Source organism: Naegleria lovaniensis (genome assembly GCF_003324165.1).
Source record: "Naegleria lovaniensis strain ATCC 30569 chromosome Unknown tig033, whole genome shotgun sequence".
Lineage (NCBI taxonomy): Eukaryota > Heterolobosea > Eutetramitea > Acrasida > Naegleriidae > Naegleria > Naegleria lovaniensis.
The window spans coordinates 125290-145962 of record NW_025407854.1 but is presented as its reverse complement, the minus strand read 5'-3'; the positions used below and the strand labels follow the sequence as shown (position 1 = coordinate 145962).

At 34.3% G+C, this 20673-nt stretch overlaps 11 protein-coding genes across 11 annotated transcripts; 7 read left to right on the top strand and 4 right to left on the bottom strand.

Moving 5' to 3' along the window:
• Nucleotides 1–406: 406 nt before the first annotated feature.
• C9374_008135 (uncharacterized protein) lies at nucleotides 407–1574 on the top strand (the record flags this gene model as incomplete). The annotated part of the gene is made up of 2 exons (XM_044698178.1): nucleotides 407–744; nucleotides 788–1574. The coding sequence occupies 2 exons, from the start codon at nucleotides 407–409 to the stop codon at nucleotides 1572–1574; spliced, it is 1125 nt and encodes a 374-aa protein (XP_044545758.1).
• A 267-nt stretch (nucleotides 1575–1841) lies between these two features.
• C9374_008134 (uncharacterized protein) lies at nucleotides 1842–4446 on the bottom strand (the record flags this gene model as incomplete). Its single annotated transcript, XM_044698177.1, has 2 exons — nucleotides 1842–3627; nucleotides 3677–4446. 2 exons carry the CDS (start codon nucleotides 4444–4446, stop codon nucleotides 1842–1844), a joined length of 2556 nt encoding a protein of 851 aa, XP_044545757.1.
• A 183-nt stretch (nucleotides 4447–4629) lies between these two features.
• On the bottom strand, nucleotides 4630–6795 carry C9374_008133 (uncharacterized protein; the record flags this gene model as incomplete). Its single annotated transcript, XM_044698176.1, has 1 exon — nucleotides 4630–6795. The coding sequence occupies one exon, from the start codon at nucleotides 6793–6795 to the stop codon at nucleotides 4630–4632; it is 2166 nt and encodes a 721-aa protein (XP_044545756.1).
• Nucleotides 6796–7001: 206 nt separating this feature from the next.
• C9374_008132 (uncharacterized protein) lies at nucleotides 7002–8706 on the top strand (the record flags this gene model as incomplete). The annotated part of the gene is made up of 2 exons (XM_044698175.1): nucleotides 7002–7460; nucleotides 7666–8706. 2 exons carry the CDS (start codon nucleotides 7002–7004, stop codon nucleotides 8704–8706), a joined length of 1500 nt encoding a protein of 499 aa, XP_044545755.1.
• An 813-nt stretch (nucleotides 8707–9519) lies between these two features.
• On the top strand, nucleotides 9520–10856 carry C9374_008131 (uncharacterized protein; the record flags this gene model as incomplete). Its single annotated transcript, XM_044698174.1, has 3 exons — nucleotides 9520–10060; nucleotides 10250–10423; nucleotides 10504–10856. 3 exons carry the CDS (start codon nucleotides 9520–9522, stop codon nucleotides 10854–10856), a joined length of 1068 nt encoding a protein of 355 aa, XP_044545754.1.
• Nucleotides 10857–10870: 14 nt separating this feature from the next.
• On the bottom strand, nucleotides 10871–13106 carry C9374_008130 (uncharacterized protein; the record flags this gene model as incomplete). Its single annotated transcript, XM_044698173.1, has 3 exons — nucleotides 10871–11544; nucleotides 11596–12687; nucleotides 12764–13106. The coding sequence occupies 3 exons, from the start codon at nucleotides 13104–13106 to the stop codon at nucleotides 10871–10873; spliced, it is 2109 nt and encodes a 702-aa protein (XP_044545753.1).
• Nucleotides 13107–13339: 233 nt separating this feature from the next.
• On the top strand, nucleotides 13340–15271 carry C9374_008129 (uncharacterized protein; the record flags this gene model as incomplete). The annotated part of the gene is made up of 2 exons (XM_044698171.1): nucleotides 13340–14188; nucleotides 14243–15271. The coding sequence occupies 2 exons, from the start codon at nucleotides 13340–13342 to the stop codon at nucleotides 15269–15271; spliced, it is 1878 nt and encodes a 625-aa protein (XP_044545752.1).
• Nucleotides 15272–15557: 286 nt separating this feature from the next.
• C9374_008128 (uncharacterized protein) lies at nucleotides 15558–17002 on the top strand (the record flags this gene model as incomplete). The annotated part of the gene is made up of 2 exons (XM_044698170.1): nucleotides 15558–16640; nucleotides 16781–17002. The coding sequence occupies 2 exons, from the start codon at nucleotides 15558–15560 to the stop codon at nucleotides 17000–17002; spliced, it is 1305 nt and encodes a 434-aa protein (XP_044545751.1).
• A 601-nt stretch (nucleotides 17003–17603) lies between these two features.
• Nucleotides 17604–18911, top strand: C9374_008127 (uncharacterized protein; the record flags this gene model as incomplete). The annotated part of the gene is made up of 1 exon (XM_044698169.1): nucleotides 17604–18911. The coding sequence occupies one exon, from the start codon at nucleotides 17604–17606 to the stop codon at nucleotides 18909–18911; it is 1308 nt and encodes a 435-aa protein (XP_044545750.1).
• Nucleotides 18912–19049: 138 nt separating this feature from the next.
• C9374_008126 (uncharacterized protein) lies at nucleotides 19050–19964 on the bottom strand (the record flags this gene model as incomplete). The annotated part of the gene is made up of 1 exon (XM_044698168.1): nucleotides 19050–19964. The coding sequence occupies one exon, from the start codon at nucleotides 19962–19964 to the stop codon at nucleotides 19050–19052; it is 915 nt and encodes a 304-aa protein (XP_044545749.1).
• Nucleotides 19965–20219: 255 nt separating this feature from the next.
• On the top strand, nucleotides 20220–20670 carry C9374_008125 (uncharacterized protein; the record flags this gene model as incomplete). Its single annotated transcript, XM_044698167.1, has 2 exons — nucleotides 20220–20484; nucleotides 20648–20670. 2 exons carry the CDS (start codon nucleotides 20220–20222, stop codon nucleotides 20668–20670), a joined length of 288 nt encoding a protein of 95 aa, XP_044545748.1.
• Between the last annotated feature and the right edge of the window lie 3 nt (nucleotides 20671–20673).

The window sequence follows — 20673 nt, the reverse complement described above, 5'->3', positions numbered from 1 at the left end:
CGTGGCAGGGACCGAAAGATGACGACCCTGTCATGTTGTTGGCAATAATATCCTGTCGTGACGAACTTGCTCTTTCGAAAGTACGGAACTGGGAAACACAAAAAGTGTTTCATTCAAGGTTGACCCATGTTTTGACGTATGACAATGACTACAATTGATTCCAATTCCATTGGTGAATCTTCTCAACGAGATTTTAAAATCACTTTCACTAGTAGGCATGGAAGTGTATCTAGGCGATTAATCACTTTATTCCGTTGTTGTGAAGTAGTTGTTGAGCTGTATTCGTTTGAAAGTGACTCTCATTAGTGTTGAAGCGATCTTGGTTATTGAGCTTTGGTAAGAATATTCATCAAAACCATCATCGATAGAGTTGGTCATCATCAATTGGTGAGCTTGTTCATAAAAAATGTCACAACTCAACACCATCGTTGTGGATTGTGGTTCGTTCATAACCAAAGCAGGTTTTTCGGAAGATGAACAACCCACGCTCTTGACACCATCAGCAACATTCAAAGATGAAACACAGGCCATTGATATTGGAAAATCCATGATCGATGAATCCTGTCCACCAAAATATTTCGTTGACCAGAACGATGGTCATATGAAAGATTTCGATTCCTTGAATATCTTTTATGAGAAATTGTTCTATAACAAATTACACATTGAGCCCAATGAACATGCTGTATTATTAAGTGAAGCTCCATTCATTCCCAAATCACAAAGAGAACGTATTCTTCAAATCATGTTCGAATCTTTTAGTATTCCTCATTTATATTTGGCAATCAAGGAACTTTAAATTTATATTCAATGGATTGAGTGTGAGTTGTGGTCATTCCAGAACCTATAGTGCTCCAGTCTATGAAGGACATGCTCTTCCACATGCCATTAAATATCTCAATATTGCAGGACATGACATGACTGAATATTTAATTGCATTGATTTCAAAACGAAGCAATGGAGGAACCATTCAACAACCACAACAACAACCCAACGAATGGTTATCCTCGAATTTAGTGGCACGAGATGTCATTCAAAAGATGAAAGAACAAGAATGTTACATGTTATCTACACCCAATCAATATGAGAGAGCACTAAAAGGAAATTCTATTGATGTCAATAGTGTGAGTGAGAATAGTACCACCAATGAAACTTTATATGAATTACCTGACGGTCATGTTTTTTCATTGACCCGTGAAGAGAGATTTCAAATTCCAGAAATACTTTATCAACCTCAACTCGTGAATTTAGTTATGAATTCAAGTGTACTTGAAGGTAGTAGTAGTAGTGGTCGTAGTTGTAGTATTAATACTTTGGAAGAGATGGTCATTCAGTCCACACGAGCATGTGGATTTGTCGATCAATATTTTGCATTTCAAGTGTTCAATGATATTGTAGTGGAGGGAGGATGTACTCGTATGAAGGGATTTGCTTTACGTTTGAGAGCATCTATTGTGGAAGCCTTATTACCATTGGATCGATTTGTGACCATTCATCATGGCAATTCTACTCAATGTAATGTTTGGCAAGGAGGATTAATTTTAGGATCACTCTCCATCTTTACAAGTATTGCATGACAAGTCAAGAATATGAAGAAATTGGACCAATACTTGTTCATCGAAAGTGTTTTTAATTTGTCATTCATTAAATTCTATCTTGAAGGTGTCACACATATTCTAATAGATGAATGTTCATTCCATATTCAAAACAACATCAACAACACGATCACTCTACTCATTAACGTGTAGACATGTAAATTCTAGCCTTCTCCATCACTCTTGAAGCCAATGCATACAAATAAGTATTTGAAATTCTCTCAAACATGGCACTTGTAAATAAATTATCTAATAATAAATAGTTTCAAAATCAAACTCTCCATCTTCAATCATGGTGGTAGTGGTGGCAGTGGATGAGAAGAAGTCTTCTTCACTAGCAGCAGCAGCAGCAGTATGAACACCACCTGTATGAGCATCATCCATCATCCTCATGGTGGTGGTATGGTTGTTATTGTTGTTGTTATGGTTCATACTATTCTCATCCTCATCATCCATCATGACTTGATTCAACCAATATTCAGTCATTCTAAATATTGCTACACACATGGCCATCTTTTCTTCATCTAAATCTTCACTCGAATCTGCTTGAACATGTTCAATGAATGAATCTCCAAAGAGTGGGAAATAGGGTGCAATGAAATCAATTCTTGAAAATGAAATGTATGAAATGGTAATACACACATTAGAGAGATAACCTGTAATATCTTCAATCACATCTTCAGTAGTAAAGAAATCTCTATTAGCAAATAATCGAATAATATTCATGAGTTTAGGTGAAATTCTTTCTAAAAATTGATTAAATTTAGAATTCATACAAGTAGTATTGGTGGTGGTGTGATTACTTGTCATCTTGGTTGCAACTAGAGGATGATTATTATCACTTGCATGACTCATTTGATGATGATCACTTGTAGGATGACAAGTTTGAGGATGATGATGATCACTTGTAGGATGACTCATTGGATGATTGATACCAACATTGGTTTCAGACTTTTTCTTTCTCTGAATATTTAAAATCACTCTTCCCAATGACCATACTGCATTATGATAAACAATAATCTTCTTTTTTAGAGTAGCATCATCTTCAAGTGTTGCTTCTTGATAGAAACTTGGACTCACCATAGACTCTCGTTCCAATAGAGGTAATACAAAATCATATAATAAATCATGATGAAGAGATGAATCTTGTGGTATAATGATGAGATGGTCATTGGATATTTTATCAAGATGATGAGACTTGGAATGATGAATTGAATCATTAGAATCATGACCATGACTACTACTCTTCTCCAAACCCACTTCTCTATGCTCAGCAGTCTCATCATTATGATAGGGTTGAACATCAAATGGACACAAATCAAATAAATCTGCATTACTCATATTTCCAATGGTATGAACAGCACAATCTCTAATTCTCAAATTAGAATGATTGGAACACATTCTCAATAATTGTGTTAAAAAAATGAACATGTCATGTTTTTCAAAGAGTTTCAACAAGACAGGTCGATCCGTATTTCTAATAATAGCATTAATACAAGTTGAAAAGGCTGATATCTCATCACTGGAAGAATAGGTTTTGAGTGAGGTTGTTGTTGTTGTGGTTGTGAATGTTGTTGTTGTTGTTGTGGTTGTTGAAGAAGAAGTAGAATTCGAATGATTCAATAATTGTTTGGATGAATGATTGTCATCATCATTGTCATCATCATCCTTACTATTTTCATGAATCAATTTTAAAATATTCTCTCTAGCATATAATAAAAATGTTTCAATCAATTCAACATTGGTATCATATTTCATAAAATCAAGAGAATCATAAAATGCATCAAATAAACACACAACAAATTGAGAATGTTTCTTTTCTTCTTCTAATGCATGTTGTTTCTTTTCAAGTCTATTCACACAAATCTTTTCAAATAAATGTTTAAATAATCGATTGAAATGAGGAGAATACTTGTTAGAGAGAAGAGTAGAGAGTGAAGTACGAGTCTTGGTCCTAGTACTTTCTTGCTGTATTGATCTAGTATTCCATCCAGGTTCTTCTTCTTGTATGGACATGTTATTCCATCGAGTTTCTCTTCATGTTAGAATTATTCCATCGAGGTTCTTCTTCTTCTTGTATGGACATGTGATTCATTTCAATGGATGCACATGAAGATATTGCAAATTGTAACTTGTCTGTAATGGCACTAATCAACATGGAATATCTTACAAAATTCTCAACATGTTTTTCACATGCATGAATAATATTGAGAATGAAATCTGATTCATCATCCAAATTCATCATGTCTACTAAATTCATATCTGCAATATAACTACATAATGAAATACATGCTGAATCTCTTAATGAATAATCATCATGTATAATTAATTCTTGTAATAATTTCAATACTTTGGGTTTAAATTCTTGTAGTAAATAAGTTGCACTTTGTTGTACTTTTCGATCATTGGCATATGGATCATTGAATTCAACATTTGAATTCAGTGGTAGAGGTGGAGGTGGTGGTATTCGAGATTCATAAAAAGATGTCAATATTGCTAAATTATTATTTGATGGATCAGTCTGAATGGAATCTTGTTGATTATTAAATAATTTGCTAAATGCAAAAGTGACCAATGTTGCAGTTTGTTTGAGAATGGTTTCATAGGGTGGTGGTGGTGGAGATGGTGATTCTTGAGAGGATAATGGTGGTCGTGATAGAGAGGATGATGATACTTCTTGAGTGGATGATAGAGAGGATGATGATCCTTCTTGAGTGGACACCAATGAAAGGACTTGTCTCTTCGTCGTCGTCGTATTATTAATTTCATTCAATACCAATTCACAATATTCTTGAATAAAATGTGATAATACATAATAAATGATCGTTGGTGCATCAACGACGGTTCCATTCATTCCAGATCCATATTGAATGTTAGTAGTCAGTAATTCTCTTAATAAAACTCCAATGGTATTGAGTACTTTTTGTCGAACGATCCAAATAGGTTTACCAAAGTTATTATTATGTAATGATTGAAGACTAGTGATGTCATTATTGGAGTTGTTACTAGTACTACTACTATTATTTGAATTATTATTTTAATTATTATTATTTAAATTATTATTATTTGAATTATTACTAGTACTACTACTACTATTATTATGACTTGGATTCAATGGAGTTGTATTTAAATAGATAGGTCCATAGGGAGTACAATCCATAGAAGAAGAAAACAAATCTGATTGCAGAGTATTCTTTCCAATTTGTTCAAGATCTGCATTCACCATTGGTAATATAATATTACATAAATGTAATCCAAAACCATTACAAAGAGAACTAATCACTGTTTGAGCATGTGCACGAATACTCTCTAAAGAACGTAATGGACCTTCAAAATAAAAAGATGGTGTCATTGTACTTGGTTTAGAATGAATCGTATTTAAAGTATTATGATGATCAGTATTAGTCGTTGTAGTATTATTACTATTATTACTGGTGGTAGAATGAATAGTAGTAGTATGAATAGTAGAATGAATAGTACTACTAGCATTGATAGTATGATTATTAGTACTACTACAAGTGATAGTATTCAAATCCAATATTGGTTTGCATTCATATTCTGCCAATTCATACAATACTTGTACAAGTATATTCAATAAATATTCTTCAAGAGTATGAGAGAGATATTTCTTGACACTTCTAATTTCATTCACAGTCATGTGAGTTTGAAGATCGTGTTGTGTGTCATTCATTCGACGAGTCCTATCAGTGGTGGGTGCAACCATTGGATCCAAATGTATTGTATTATTATTATTATTACTATTATTATTCATTACAATATTATTATTCATTACAATACTAGTATCCATAGTATCAAAAGTATTCATACTTGTAGGATCATCATCTTCTTCAGCTTCATCCATCATCATTTGTTGTTCTTCACGTACAGTACTTGTAATGGCTGAAACAAAAACAGCCCAAAATGTTAATGATTCTTTTAAAAGTTTATCTTCAAGGGATGATCTTGGCCAAAAGAGACATGAAGGCATGAATGATGGATTTACAGAATGATTACTACTACCAATATTCAATTTAGAATTAGTATTATTACTAGTATTATTAGTATAATTATTAGTATTATTAGTATAATTATCATTAGTATTATCATACTGATTAGAATGATTCAATAATAAATTTCCATTCGAATGATTCAATATTAAATTTCCTTGTTCTTTAAAATGTTTCAATTTCATATTAACAAAATGTTGTAATATTAAGAATTGAAAGAATGGAGCATATTGAAAAGTTCCAGCACTGAGAGTACTAGTCATGATATTCTTCTTTTGTTTTTTAATCAATCTTAATATTTGATCTTTTTTAGATGGTTTTTGTCCAAATTCATGAATATATTTAACACCCCATGGTAATATCTCTGTTAATAAACTTGTATATAAGTAAATGATAAATAATTTCCATGGTTCAATAGAATACTTGTATGAAGAGGAGAATTCTTGTTTTGAAGAAGAAGAGAATTCTTGTTTTGAACAAGTAGATAAAGTAGATGATAAACAAGATGATGGTTGTACAATTGAATATAATAATAATCTCCATTTAGAAATCATTTCACACACTCGAGGAGATCGAATGGTCCATTCATTACTATCCATCGAGAGAAGACTTGTATTCAAAGTGAATTGTTCTCTCATTAATTTTAATGATTGTCCAAACCAATCCTCTAAATTCATGACATGATTAAAATATTCTTCAAAAAACGAAAATTGTACTTCTTTTCCTAATTTCACTCGATTCACACAAAATCGATAGATGAGAAACATGATTTTAAGATTGAGAATGATTGTTGAGTTGTTCATAGTTTCTTCTTGATTGCAAGTGGTGTTGTTCATCATCGTTTCAGAATTATTTGTTGTGGATGATGGATGATGGATGGATAAATCTTGAAAAATATGTTCCAATTCCTCTTGTTGTAAATTCATATTCACATTTTCTTTGAATACATTGAACATGGCAATTGTTTTCTTTTGTGTTTCTTCGAGTGCCATTTGAAAATGTTGAGATTGATTCAAGGAAGTGCTTTGAGAGGTGTAGCACGTAGTAGTAGTAGAAAATATATTTCTAGCGAGGAATGAATAGAGTGTATGGTCTTCATTTCCGATAGTACTACTATCATGATTAGCTACCTGTTGTTGAATGAAGGCACACAATTTGTGATGATACGAAGAGAGACTTGAAAAATTCAAAGACATGTCTCGATGGATGATGAAAGATTTTTTTTAAAGAATATTCGTTGGAAGGAATGAACACAGAGTTCAAACATTGCAATGAACCACATGCAAATCATCTCTTTGCGATCAATCATGATGGTGAATGTTCAATTTCAAGAACCACCTTTTCGTGTCGCTGTGTGCTCAAAACTGTTGTGATTCCAACTGGTCCTTTAACAACAAAAAAAATGGGGAAAAACAAAGCAAAGGCTTCCTCATCTTCAAAAAACAACAAAAAGGCTTCATCATCCTCCCGAGGTGGTCATCCTTCCAATGATGATAATTATGAATATTCCATTCAAGAAAAGAAGAGATTAGAAACACTATCTCATCATGACGACAATGAAAACCAATGGGACAAAAAGTCTCGAAAAAAGAAATCGCGTGGCAACCATTCCAACAAATTACAAGATGAAGATTTTCAACAAATGAATCAACAATTAGAACCTTATGGATTATATTTAAAAAAAGTAACAGGTGATGGAAATTGTCAATTTCGATCAGTGAGCGATCAATTATATGGAGATCAAAATCAATATCAGAAAATTAGAATAGGATGTGTTGAATACATGATGAATAATCCTGACATGTTTGCTCCTTTTGTTTGTGATGAAAGTTTTGAAGATTATTGTAAAAATATGAAAAAGGTAAGTTGTTAGAAAGCAGTAAAAATCATTGAAATACATTGGAATATTTCGAAATACTATAATATGAAACAAATGTATGGACCAACACATCTCAACATTCATAACATTACATATATGGTTGGAATATATTTAAAATGCAATATTGAAAATACCATATTGAAATATATTTAAACACTGTTTAAATACTCCATTAACCTACATGTAGGACACAGAATGGGGTGATAATTTAACTCTTCAAGCTATTTCAGTCGCTTTCAATGTCAACATTAGAGTTCACCAATTAGCTAAACCATCCTTTGATATTGTCAATTACAATGATCCAAATAGCAAATTAATTCAATTGAGTTATCATTTAGGTGAACATTATAATTCAGTGCATTACATGAGTGAAAGTGTCAAACAATTGTATCAAACTGCTGCTAAAAATAGTGGATCTCAAAATTCACAAATTTCAAAGAAGGAAGAAATTATTGTTCAATCTACTGGATGTACTGATTTAACATTGATTAGAAATACGTTACAAGATTTCAATCAAGATATGGACTCTGTTATTGATTTTCTGTGTCAAATGAAATATTATTCAAGTAACAGTGACCATTGGTATGATAATGATGAAACAATTAACACCAATTCAATTCTACAAGAGAGTAAGAATACTCGCTCGATTGGTTCCTCTTCTTCTCATATTGCTGCATCAAGTTCTCATTCGATTGGTTCTTCCTCTTCTTCACAAACGAGTCATGGTCCCTTTCAATCATTGTACTCTTCTCATTCCACCAGTGGTACTGACAATGATCATTTATTAGATTCATGTTTTGATCTTGTCATGTCTACCATTGGATATGATAGTGGACATGACATTGAATTGGTGAGAGATTTAATTACATCCAATCAATACAATGCAGAAACAGTGATTGATATGTTATTATCATTGAGTGGAGTGGAGGGTCATGACAATCATTCAACTCATGGTGGTAGTAGTAGTGGTAATAGTGGTAGTAGTGGTAGTAGCAGTAGCAAGAGTGAAACAACACTCTCTTCGCATCAACATTCTCGAAACACAAAGAATCATGATTCCCAAAAGGAATCCTCTCACAAATCTAAAAAATTAACAAAAAGAGAAAAGAGAGAAGCAAAACAACGAGAGAAACTTGCACAAGTTCAAGCTTTACATCATCGATCTCTTGAAAATCATACTGAACTTGATGAAGAAGCGATTAAGAAATTTGAATCCATTCAAATATAAAACTCAAATTTATTTATTACTACTCCTTTCACCACCATTCACTCCAAGATTAATCTTTTTGGCAACTTGTTTCATCACCTTTGTGAAGATCCATGGTGCTTGATTGAGACCGAATGGAAGGACTGTATATTGGAATATTTGTCCTTTCCAAATGAACCCTAACAACCTTCTTGAACTTGGATGGATGGGGATATGAAAATATCCTTCTGCGAGGTCTATTTTGGTTGCCCAAAACCCTTTCTTCAAGAATTTCGCCACCGTTTCGAGTGTTTCCATCTTGAAGTGAGAGTCTTGGGTACCAAATGGACCACGTTGGCTGAAGTAAAGGATTGGCCGAGAGAGTAATTGGTATGGAATTCAAGTTGTTGGATGATGTATAATGATGATTATTTGGATCGAGCTGATATTGTGGTACATGATGATGCATGAGTGAATCAAGAGAACGGTTTCGAATTGTAATGATGATGATAGAACTATCATTAGTGTTGAACAAGCCTAGATTTCCAAAACTCTGACATGTTGTTGTAATGATATGTAATGAAAGATGAATGTAACAAGCTGTGGCCATGGTGTAATTTAGAGGAATAGATGGTTGTTGTTTCGTGTCGTGTTTATGGATGGTTGTACATGATGGGCATATCGAAATCATGATGTTAATTTTTAAAATGACTGCAGTGGAACGAACTGGTAGAGTGATCTTGTTTTGAACCGAGCTGCTGGGTGTACATCGTTGTTAGGCTTGCTCGAAATTGAATTCGAATCAAGAATTGCCTCGCCTGAATTAAATTTTGAAAAAAATATTATTCTTTAGAAATGCCGCAAATTCCATCCATCCAACACAACAACAAGACTAATTCCATCACGGTGGATGTAGGTCATTCCGATGCCATACTTTCCTTTGACCTTTCCAATCATCACGATGCACAACAAATTCTTTGTACTTCCAGTTACGATCATTCCATTCAACTCTATGATTTACATCACAAACAAAACATTTCACAAATAAGACCAAACAATAATTCTGGATTGGATATTTCTCATGTGAAATTATATACTCCTTCATTGTTACAACATGGATTTATTTATGCCATCATTGGAAATTGTATTCACATTTATGATTTAAGAAACATCTCTCAAGAATTATTTATTTTAAAATGTTTTGATGATCAAGAAAATGAATTAAATTCATTGGATATGGTTGGTGAGAATGCATGTACATGTGATGATGATGGAAATATTTATATATTTTCTAATCAATTGAATGGAAGTGAATTGAAAATTAAAAAAGTGTTGAAAAATGTTCATGAGAACATTTGTATGAATGTGAAATTGAGACCAAACACGAGTTGTGAAGGTATGTGTTGTGAGATCGATCATATTATAAGAATAGTTACTATTATATAATTTTATTCATGAATTTATTGTGAATTTCATCATACATTGGAATGATCACATTTTTTACGATTTAATTTGACAATAATTTTATGAATTTATAAATTCATTCACATATACACCATTCATACCATCCATTACTTGTTATTAGTCATTAGTGGTGGTTTAGATCAAAAATATATTCATCAAAATTGGAAATCTAACAATGTGTTATTTAAGGGTGATTCAACTCAATGGGTTCCATCTTTCAAGACATCTCAACAAGTCATCAATCCACCCTATATTCACAGTTTGGACATCAATAAGAGAGATTCTAGGAGTGTCAGTAAGTATCAATTTTTTTTAATCAATTGTTGTTCACAACTGAACTTAATCATGTTGTTGAATCATTTCACAATAATTCAGTTGGTCTTGGAAATGGTTCCATTGTCATGTTTGATTTGAGTGCACAACATTCCAAGTTCGTTGCTTTCAATAATGCTCATTCCTATATCGTGAATAATATTCAATTTATGAATGACCAACTCTATTCCGATCATTTCATGTCTGCAAGTTTGGATGGAATCATTAATATTTGGAAATATGAATCGAAAGGACCATTGAAGCCAGCATCCAAAAAGATTTCACAATCACTACTACCAATAGTGTGGAATGTCAACACTGGAAACAAAATAGAATGTGCCAAGTACAGTAATGGTTATGTTTATGTTTCCTATGAGAATGGAACCACCATTGACAAGATATCAATGACACACTAGCAAGTACAATACTACTACACTTGCTCTTCATACTTCTTATTCATCCAAGGATGATTGAATGCAGTCTGAACATCCAGTCTATCAATGGGATCAATTTGTAAGCACTGCCTTATAAAATCAACAAACTCATCATCTTGGCAGTTATCTAACCGTTCCTTCAAGTTTTGTTTGTATTCTGGTATCAGTAATTCCTCAAATACATTGTCATTAGGTGACACATTGCCAACACCAGATGGTGGTATTGTCTTTCCAGTGTCTCTATCAATGTATCTGAACAAGACATATTCTGTTTTTCCATCCACTTTGACCTTCCTGAAAAAGTCCTTAACAAATCTTCCTCTTTGGAGTTGATGAAGTTTGAAAGGACCACACAAGGCTAGAATTTTAGCAAGCATGGTTTGGATCGAATGATTGTAAAAGAGAACCTTTCCAGTGAATAATTCAGCTAAAATGCAACCCAATGACCACATGTCAATCTTTTCATCATAATCGCTCCCAATGACCACCTCTGGAGCTCTGTACGTTCTAGATTGGGCATAAAGAGGTAAATTATCCCATTTAAAGCATGATGAACCAAAATCAATGATTTTCACTTGGCACTTGCTATACGATTTGATGAGAATATTCTCAGGTTTTAGATCGCAATGAATTAAATTCAGTGAATGAACGAATTGCAAAGCTGTCAATACTATGTACAACAACATGAATCAAGTTTGAATTTCCTTATACTCATACTTACATTGCCTTGTAATTCTTTGAAGCCTTGGTAAGTTAAAATACAATTCATCTCCACTCTCTCTATTATAGACATAAAATTCATACAAATTGTCTCGTAGCAATTCACATACAATGAACAAGTGTTCCTTGTAGTAAAAGAAGTCATTCAACTTGATCACGTTCATGGCATCAGGATCACCCATGCTGTTCAAGAATCGTAATAGCTTAATTTCATCCAAGCTTTGATCAAAGAAGTCCTTATCATTCTTAATAATTTTGATACAAACATTCTGATTGGTTCGTAAATCCAAGCATTGAATGGCTCTGCTAAATGTTGCACTTCCTAAATATTCAATCACTTGATATCGTTCTGCAATGATCGAGTCCACTTCAATTTTGAATTCATTGGTTTCTTCAAAACCTGTTTTGAATGTTTCTCTTATTACAGGCAAATAGATGGTTTCGTATTCCACAGGCGGCCTCCATTTGGTTCTTCTGTCTTCAATTTCTGGAGCTTCTTCTTCTTCAATATATGTGGGTCCCCACGACTTGAAATCTTCCTCTGTAAAATCGGAGCATCTACTATATCCCTCTTCATCACTGTCGCTTGCATAGTCATCGTCTTTGGCGTCCTTATCTGGTTTTGTGGGTTGAGATACTTCCAAAGTTCGAGATTCATTGGGTGGAAGCTCTAACGATTTTAACTCTTGTTCAATGTGTTGTTCGAATGTTTCATAGAGGTCGTCTGTGTTAAGAGGTGCAATATCTCCATCTGCAGTATCATACATGTGTGCAAAATCCTGTAATTCTTTCATGAAAGAAGAGCTATCAGGCCGTTCGAATTCTTCTTCCTCTTCGTCCTCTATGGACTGTTTCGAATGATGAGAGTGACTCGTTAATACTCTCTTTGCGCTGTTGGTTGGTGTTATTCTATGATTGTAATGCTTAGTGTCTGCCTGATGACTGTTATAAAAATCGGAAACAACGCTTTGGACTACGTCGTTAACCACTTCAGCAACTTGTTCAAATTCTGGCTCTGTAACTTTTTCCGCAGAGTATCCTTTCATGGATGGTCTTGAAGCTGTTTGAGGAGTATTTGCTTTAGATGATCGTCCTTTGATACATGATCAATCATTGAGAACAATTTCAAATGATCGTTCTGTCATCAACAGAACATTCGTTCAACTTACTGCTTGTGCTTGACTTTAATTCTTGCATTAACTTCTCGGCTGTTTCATTGAGTTCGTTATCCCTCAAGAAATTCAAGAATAGACCCAGCATTTCCTGAGAGTCTTCTTCTCGTTCTCGTTCCCTAGTCTCAACGTCCGAATTAGACTGATTTAAATACGCCGACGAGGATGCAGAGTCTTGAGTTGTATTCAGAACATCTTCGTATTCATTGTCCGATTGGTAAGAATTTTCATCGTATTCCTCTTGCTCTAGGCTATTCATGATTCTTCGTTCCTCATCAGCAACGTTATCCACAAGTAGTTCTACACCAGCAGTTGCATTGTTGTGTTGTCCATACAACATTTTTTTATTGTTTTGATAAGAAAATGAATTTTACCGCCAAACACTTACAAGTTCTTCTTTTGGCGCCAATTCGTGAAAGTCCTCCTATTGGAATGACGTTTCTCCATTGACATGATGCTATTTACCATATGTACATTTATGGAATTTTCATTGGAATGTTGGATTGGTTTGAGAAAGTCTATTGAGCTTGTGTAAAGTGACAGAAATTTACTGAGATGAACAATTTTGAAAAAATGAAGGAAGACCAGTCCGCCCTTGCATGCCATACAAGGGTACCTCAAATTTCATCGTTGTACAACTTTCAAGAGGATGGTTCGGACGAAAATAATATCTATTCCATTTCTTTACTTTCTCCACCCACCACGTTGCATTCAATTTTACATCTTTCATCACCCGAAAATGTTCCAAGAGTATCCATTAGCTTGCAAAATATTTCTCAAAATTCTATCCCTTCTAACAATGGTTCTACTGATGGAAATAATTCAACAGATTTACTTCGGGATGAAATTTTGGGATTTGAAGAAATGGTAATCTTTGCACCAATGGCAAAGAAACACTCCAATATTTATTTTACTCTAGAGCTAGGAAAAGATGATGGTACCGAGTTTGATGATCAAGATGCTTATCGGGATGAAAACCGATATTCTCAATTCATTCATCATCTGGAAGATTTTTCATCATTTATTCATAATTACCAAAATATTAATTACTTGAATTTAAGCAATTGCGGAATATCAGACGATAATGTTAACGTTCTTTCATGCTTAAAAGAATGTAGATTGGTGCGAAAATTAAACCTCTCTCGTAACGAGCTCGGATGTACTTCTTTGAAATATTTAAGCGAGAAGCTATTGATTCATGAGGTTATGAATTGCAATTTAGAAGAATTACTTTTATCACACAACTTGATTGGAAATTTAGGACTCGTGGCCCTGAGCAAATGGATTTCTCATAATTCAACCCTGAGAATACTCTCTCTAAATGACAATAATTTTGATTTTTTAGGTGTTAAGGCATTGTGTTATGGTATGATTTTAAATAATTCAATTACAACCATCGATGTTTCAAACAATAACCTTAAGGTAGGTTTTATTTCATCATGGATTGAAAACTACGACATTCATATTATGTAACAGAGATGTCATATATTATTGAGCCAACTTGTACAATTATGCAAACAACTTCAATCGATATCTTGTAAAAACACCTCCATCTATGATCCATCATTTGATCTCAACCTTAAATCATCGAATATATTGCATTTAGATATAGAAGGAAATGATTTAGGAGATGAAATTGTAATGAAACTTGTTTCTTCACTGATGCATCATCACTCCACCATCTATAGCCTCAATCTAAAAAGAAATAAGATTTCCGATCAATCTATGGAGAGTTTGATCAAATTATTGAAACATAATAGTGGAATATCCATTCTCGATTTGAGAGAGAATTTATTGAGTGAGTCTTCATGCGAGGTGTTGAAACAAGTCTCATCGGGTGGTGCAACAACGCTATTAGTCGATACACAATGTTCCAACATGGTGGAGCAACACAACTGTCCAGACATGAAGAACAACTCACCTCCAATCAGTGATATGGAAATTAGACATGAAACAATTCATGACGATACACCATTAAACACTGAGAAAGAAGTCGTGAACGTGCAATCCAAATCATCAGCAAAAGTCGAACAAGAAGTGATTTCTGTGTCATTGATGAACCCATTTCAAGATCAACAAGAAAACTCCAATATTGTTATAGTGTCTTCCACAGAAGAAGAAGATATTGTAGATGCATTTCTCAACAGTTATTCTCCACAACCCAAAAGTGAGACTCGTGGCTATCAACCTTCACCACCACACATACCTTCAATGGAATCGATTGAGCATGATCAATCACAGCTACAGATCACTTCTAATGTTAAGGATGAAGGACGATCACCAATGAACTTGTCCGAATTCCAAACACCTCGTGTAAAAACGTTATCCTTACCTATTTCACATTCACCTCATCACCGTCATGTAGACCTTTCTCAGTATTCCATCTCAAAGCTTAGAGGTCAATATGTTTCAAGTCCACCGACATTGTCATCCCACAACCATTCAACATTCCCAGAAATGATGAAAAACCTAACCACCTTTAAAACTGCACGACATGAGTATTAATTGTTTTAGAATTTGTTAACAGACAACAATCCAAAATCACGAGAGCAAAATCCAGTGCGCCTATGTGTCCACAACATTGATGTCTAAGGTCAATTGATAAAACAAGTCAACCCAAAGTAAACGCGAACTTGAAGTTCAGAACAACAAAAAATAACTCTCTCCAACAAACTAACAACAATATTCTTGTTGCCAACACCCGACAATAAGATCATCATCAAAATTATTTTCAAAAACACATCATTTCGGATCAGATTTATTCTGAGCAATATAACATCATCATCATCATATGGAGGATCAAATCATTGTATTTGGAAGAAATGACGTTGAACAATTAGCTTTATCTAACCGATCCAGTAAATGTCTTCCAACCTTGCTTGATTTCAAATCCAACACAAAAGCCTTGCCCTATATTCAAGAAGGAATTAAAACGATTCGGCAAGGAGGTAACCGAATGGCCATTCTCACTCATTCCAATAATTTACTCCTAACTCTTCATGACTATAAAGTCAATACCACCAAGTCATCATCATCGACCGAACACAGCAACAAGGCTAGCATTGATGTTCCCAGTCACGACATTTGTCTATTGAGGAATAACGTCATTGATGTTGCTGTTGGATTTTCTCATTGCTTATTTCTCACCAAACAACATGAATTGTATGGTTTTGGTAATACTTCAAATGGTAGAATTGGAATTAGTAATGATCAAATGATGGACAATGAAGAGGCTGTTATTACCAATACTTTCAAACGATTGTACAATATCAAATGTTATCAAGTGCCATTGGCTCATTTACTGGATGATCATGAACATGTCACTAGTATTTTTGCATTGGGACAAGGAACCATTTGTAAAACGAATTTGGAAAACTTGATATCATTTGGTTGGAACTATAGAGGAGAATTATGCAGTGGAGTCAAATCAGATCGACAAGGCCCTAAAAAGATTACATTTTTTAATTCAAGTGTGATTGATGGAATATATACAGGTTATAGTCATGTCATGTTTCTTGTAAACAAACGAACAGATCCCAAGCTATATGTATGTGGTTGGAATGAGAGCTATCAACTCGGCCTAGGACACAATTCTAATGTTTTTTCCATCACTGAGAATGAATATTGTACCTTCAGACATGAAATTATTGACATTGCTCTAGGATATGATTTTTCAATCTTTCTCACACGCCATGGAAGAGTCTATGGATGTGGAAAATTGCCATCTTCTCCATCAGATACCATCAAAACATTTGGATCTTTTTATGAATTTAAATTAGATAATATTACTCAAATCACTTGTGGATACTATCATGCACTTTTTGTTGTGAATCACAAACAAATTTTTGCATCTGGAACCAATGATTGCTGTCAGGTAGGTCGTTATTTCAGAACTCGAGTTATTGATATATTGATTTCATACCTTTTATCTTGAATGTTGTATATATGTTGATTTCATACCTTTCATCTTGAATGTTGTTGTCTTTTTCCACTGACTTGATGTTATTATATCAGTGTGGATTCTCAGATGAAGATGAAACAAATTATGGAATTTCTAATTGTAGACCTTTAAACATTTCGAATCCTCAACCATTGAGTTTACTTTCTGCAGGTCAATACTGCTCTGCCATTCTCTTTTCATGTGGTCATGTTAAATATGAAGCTGAGAAACGAATGAAAGAGCGTCTATTGCTCGCTGTGGATGAGTCCAAATTAATAGACATGATCATACGATGATGATCTGAAGCTGGCGACTTTGAATATAAAAGGAGAACTTGGCTCTACTAGTACTGACTGATAGATGAAAGGTGGTGATTCTCAAAGTATATATACTTTTATGAATATTGACAATGGTTGTTTTTGAACCATTGTCAATCTTTTTGAACTCTCTCAAAGCACAAAATAATACTTTCCAAAAGAGATGATACTGAAGATCAAAGAACCGCCATTTCTCTACGGTTACAGACCCTATCAAGATTCAGAACGTTGTGCAAGATATGCCGTCGTCACTTGTCAATGGTGGTCAAACACTCAGTGGGTGCCCTTGCCAACAGTAACCACCAAAAAAAATACCTTATTCTCTCTCTCTCAAGGAACATCATTGTGTCTGGTCATAGATCATTCTCAATTGTGCCACTCAACAGAGAGCTTTTGACACATTTTTCTGAATCTTCATACAACAACATTTCAAGAGAGAGAGACAGCGAGTGAGCGAGTGAGCGATACACACACACTCTTCATACAACAACAACAAGTAGTTGCAGAACAGTCTAAACTCACTACGACTCGACCTAGTGCACGAACTAGGACCTCTTTCCTGTATCATATCATCATCATCATGAAACACAATCCAATCATGGATCCTTCTCCATCCAAGTGTTGTTGTGGCAACAATATTTCATCCACACCCATTCAACCCAAGAAAGCATTTGCAAGTATTGAAACAAGAACTTCCGAATCCAACTCGGAAGAAGAAATGCATCGAAATGATGGCATCCCTATGAATAGTATAGCAGCTTCATCGTCTCAGTGCACTCGACAATCATCACCACCATCATCTTTAAAACCACCCCCTCGAATACTCTTAGATGAAAGTGATGATAACTTTTCATGGGTACCTCAACAACCTGTGACCTCAACAACGACCTTTTCACCTAAAAAAACTCAACACCACTCGAATTCAACTGCTCATCCAACTTCCCCTACTAGTACTACTAACACTATACTCAATTCTAATCTTTCCCCTTTAAAACTTTCCAATCAGAAACATAAATCTCAAAACAATGTCATGACGACGAATTGCTCCTCCTCCTCCTCGTATCATCACACCTCCATTCTCAATACCACCTTGTCCAATGATATTAGTGCAAGAATGAATGAAAAAACAACGAATAACAACAACAACAACAACACGGATGGTACTATCACTCATCCTTCCCATATACCTAGATCTCCTGCCAGTAAAGAAAAGAGAAGAAAAATTAAAAGTGCTCCAGCCTCTGTGAAACGAAATAGTGGCAATGAAAGAAATTCTTCTCGTGGAATATTTTCAGCGATTAAGGAATTACTGACCATGTGTAAGGGTCGCTCGAATCATGTACAACCCAATAATTCGAGTATGATCGAAGGTGATACGACAATGACATCAGAGCCTAAAGAAACCTCTCATGACACCAATAATGAAAAGAAAGAAGACTCAGTGAATAATACGAATCAACATACACAGACAGTTCCAGCAAATCATCGAACCGATAGCTCCTCGGGACTATTTCACAGAACAGAATCCAATCATTCTGGTGATAGCTCAGTAGTACAATTACATGACTCATCAATGAATCCATTTGAAAAACAATCCGAAAAAACCGAAGTGGAAGTTTTCGATTCCAATCAACCACCCAGTTCTCCTAGTAAGGTCAACAACAGAAAAGCAAGATGTGGAGCTCATGCATCGAGTTCAGATTTCATTCGATCCTCTGCACAGCCAGTTCCTCTGTATTTCTTTGTGTTAAATGGTCAACAACAACAACAACAACAGCCACAAGGCTCTTCATCGTCATTCTCGCCCAAGAAAGCAATCGCTGATAATCTCCTTTATGATCTTACACCTCCAACAACGACTGGAACAACAAACGAAACGACGGAATAAATCACGCTAAATTTTGAAGTGTTATCATTCATCATTGATTTTCCTAATAATAACAATAACCTTGAGAAGTGTTTTGTGCAAAAAGATATCTGAAGTGTGGTCCACGAATGAATTAAGTGCATCAAGTTGGATTAAAAATTATTGAGTTGCTTGTATTTCTGCTGTTAATTTCAAAATTCCACAATCAGCCAGTAATCTCACCAGTTGAACTGCATGATGAGTCAGAGAATAATACGTTGCACTTAGATTAAAATCTGCATAGTCAAAGTTTTGAGTATAAAGTTCTGATAGCTTAAATTTGACATTTTGTGAAATGGTAGTTGTAGAAGTTCCATCCATATCAATAAATGTTGACATAAATTCTTTGATGACCGTCTCTGAAATGTAACAATATCCACATGGAGCAAATTCAATATCGATTAAAATTCCTCTTCTTTTTACGTTCTGAGTAATAACTCCAATTCGAATAATAAAATCGCCACTTTTCAAAATCTCACCATGAACAACAACCTTGCTAGACTTGATATATCTTTTCAATTTCTCACAAACTAATTCTTTGAAATTTCTATTGGTTACTAGTGTTTGATTATTCAGTACAAAATACAACTTGTCAAGAGAGTCCAAAGTGAGAGATGGAGGAACTAGATTAAAAACAGCATTTTGAGTTTCCGTTTGATCCTCTTCTTCACTACTCTTGTTGAGATACTTGAAACAATTATTTTCATAATTCAAAAGATTGGTATGATCTTGAATGACATCTTCCGAAGAAAAGCGAACACTATGTAATTTTGAAGTACTTGTAAAGACTGCTGGAGTTTCAGGTGTAGATGTTGTATTAGGATTATACTCATTAATTTCAATATGATAAACTGGATCCGATCCTGAAACATTTTGAATATCACCAGGTGCTGCTACTGTCGATAAATTGGAAATATTTTCAGCATTGAATTGCCGAACCAGCATCAAGACAAGCCTTTTATAATCTCGTACGAGGGTTTGATCGGAATCTTTGGTTTCCACATATTCTTTCAAGAATAATTTTCGGTATCCCATTCCAGTGTGTGTGGTTTGATGATGAATGTAGTTGGAAGATGGATCCAAGGTTGGTCGAGGAGAGGTATTTTTTGTTCATTGAATCTTTTACTCAAGTTAAACAATTATTGAAGATGAAAAAACAGTGTTGAACCAGAACTGACTCTTGGAAGAATTGAAAGATACTCTTTAAAATTGCCACGTAATTGAGAAGGACCGAACCACACCTCTCATCCAATAAGTTTATTCTTCATACATGAAAAGCAAATCATAAAAATGAGTGCATCCACAACATCATCAAAACATCCAAATTCATACACTTGCCAATCGATGGCAGAGTTTATTGAAAAAACTGAATCGCTATTCAAACAATTTCCAAACGATACCCGATATGTTATGAAATTTAGTAATAAGAAAGGAAGAATGAATTTGAAAACTACCAATGATACTTTTGTTCTTAAATATAAGACTGATCAAGCATCGGATTTACAACATTTAGAGAGATTAAATAATTTAGTCATGACGGCCACAACATCGAAGAGTAAGTTGTTCTTCATTGGTGGTTGGATTGAACTCTGCATTTGACTTTTTATCGGAATTCATTTTCATAATAATTTAATATGAATTGAAATGGTATGAATATTGAAATTACTGTGTTCAATAATTGAATCATTCCTTGAAATGATGAACAACTTATCCCATAGACGAAGAATTAAAAAAGAAATAAATC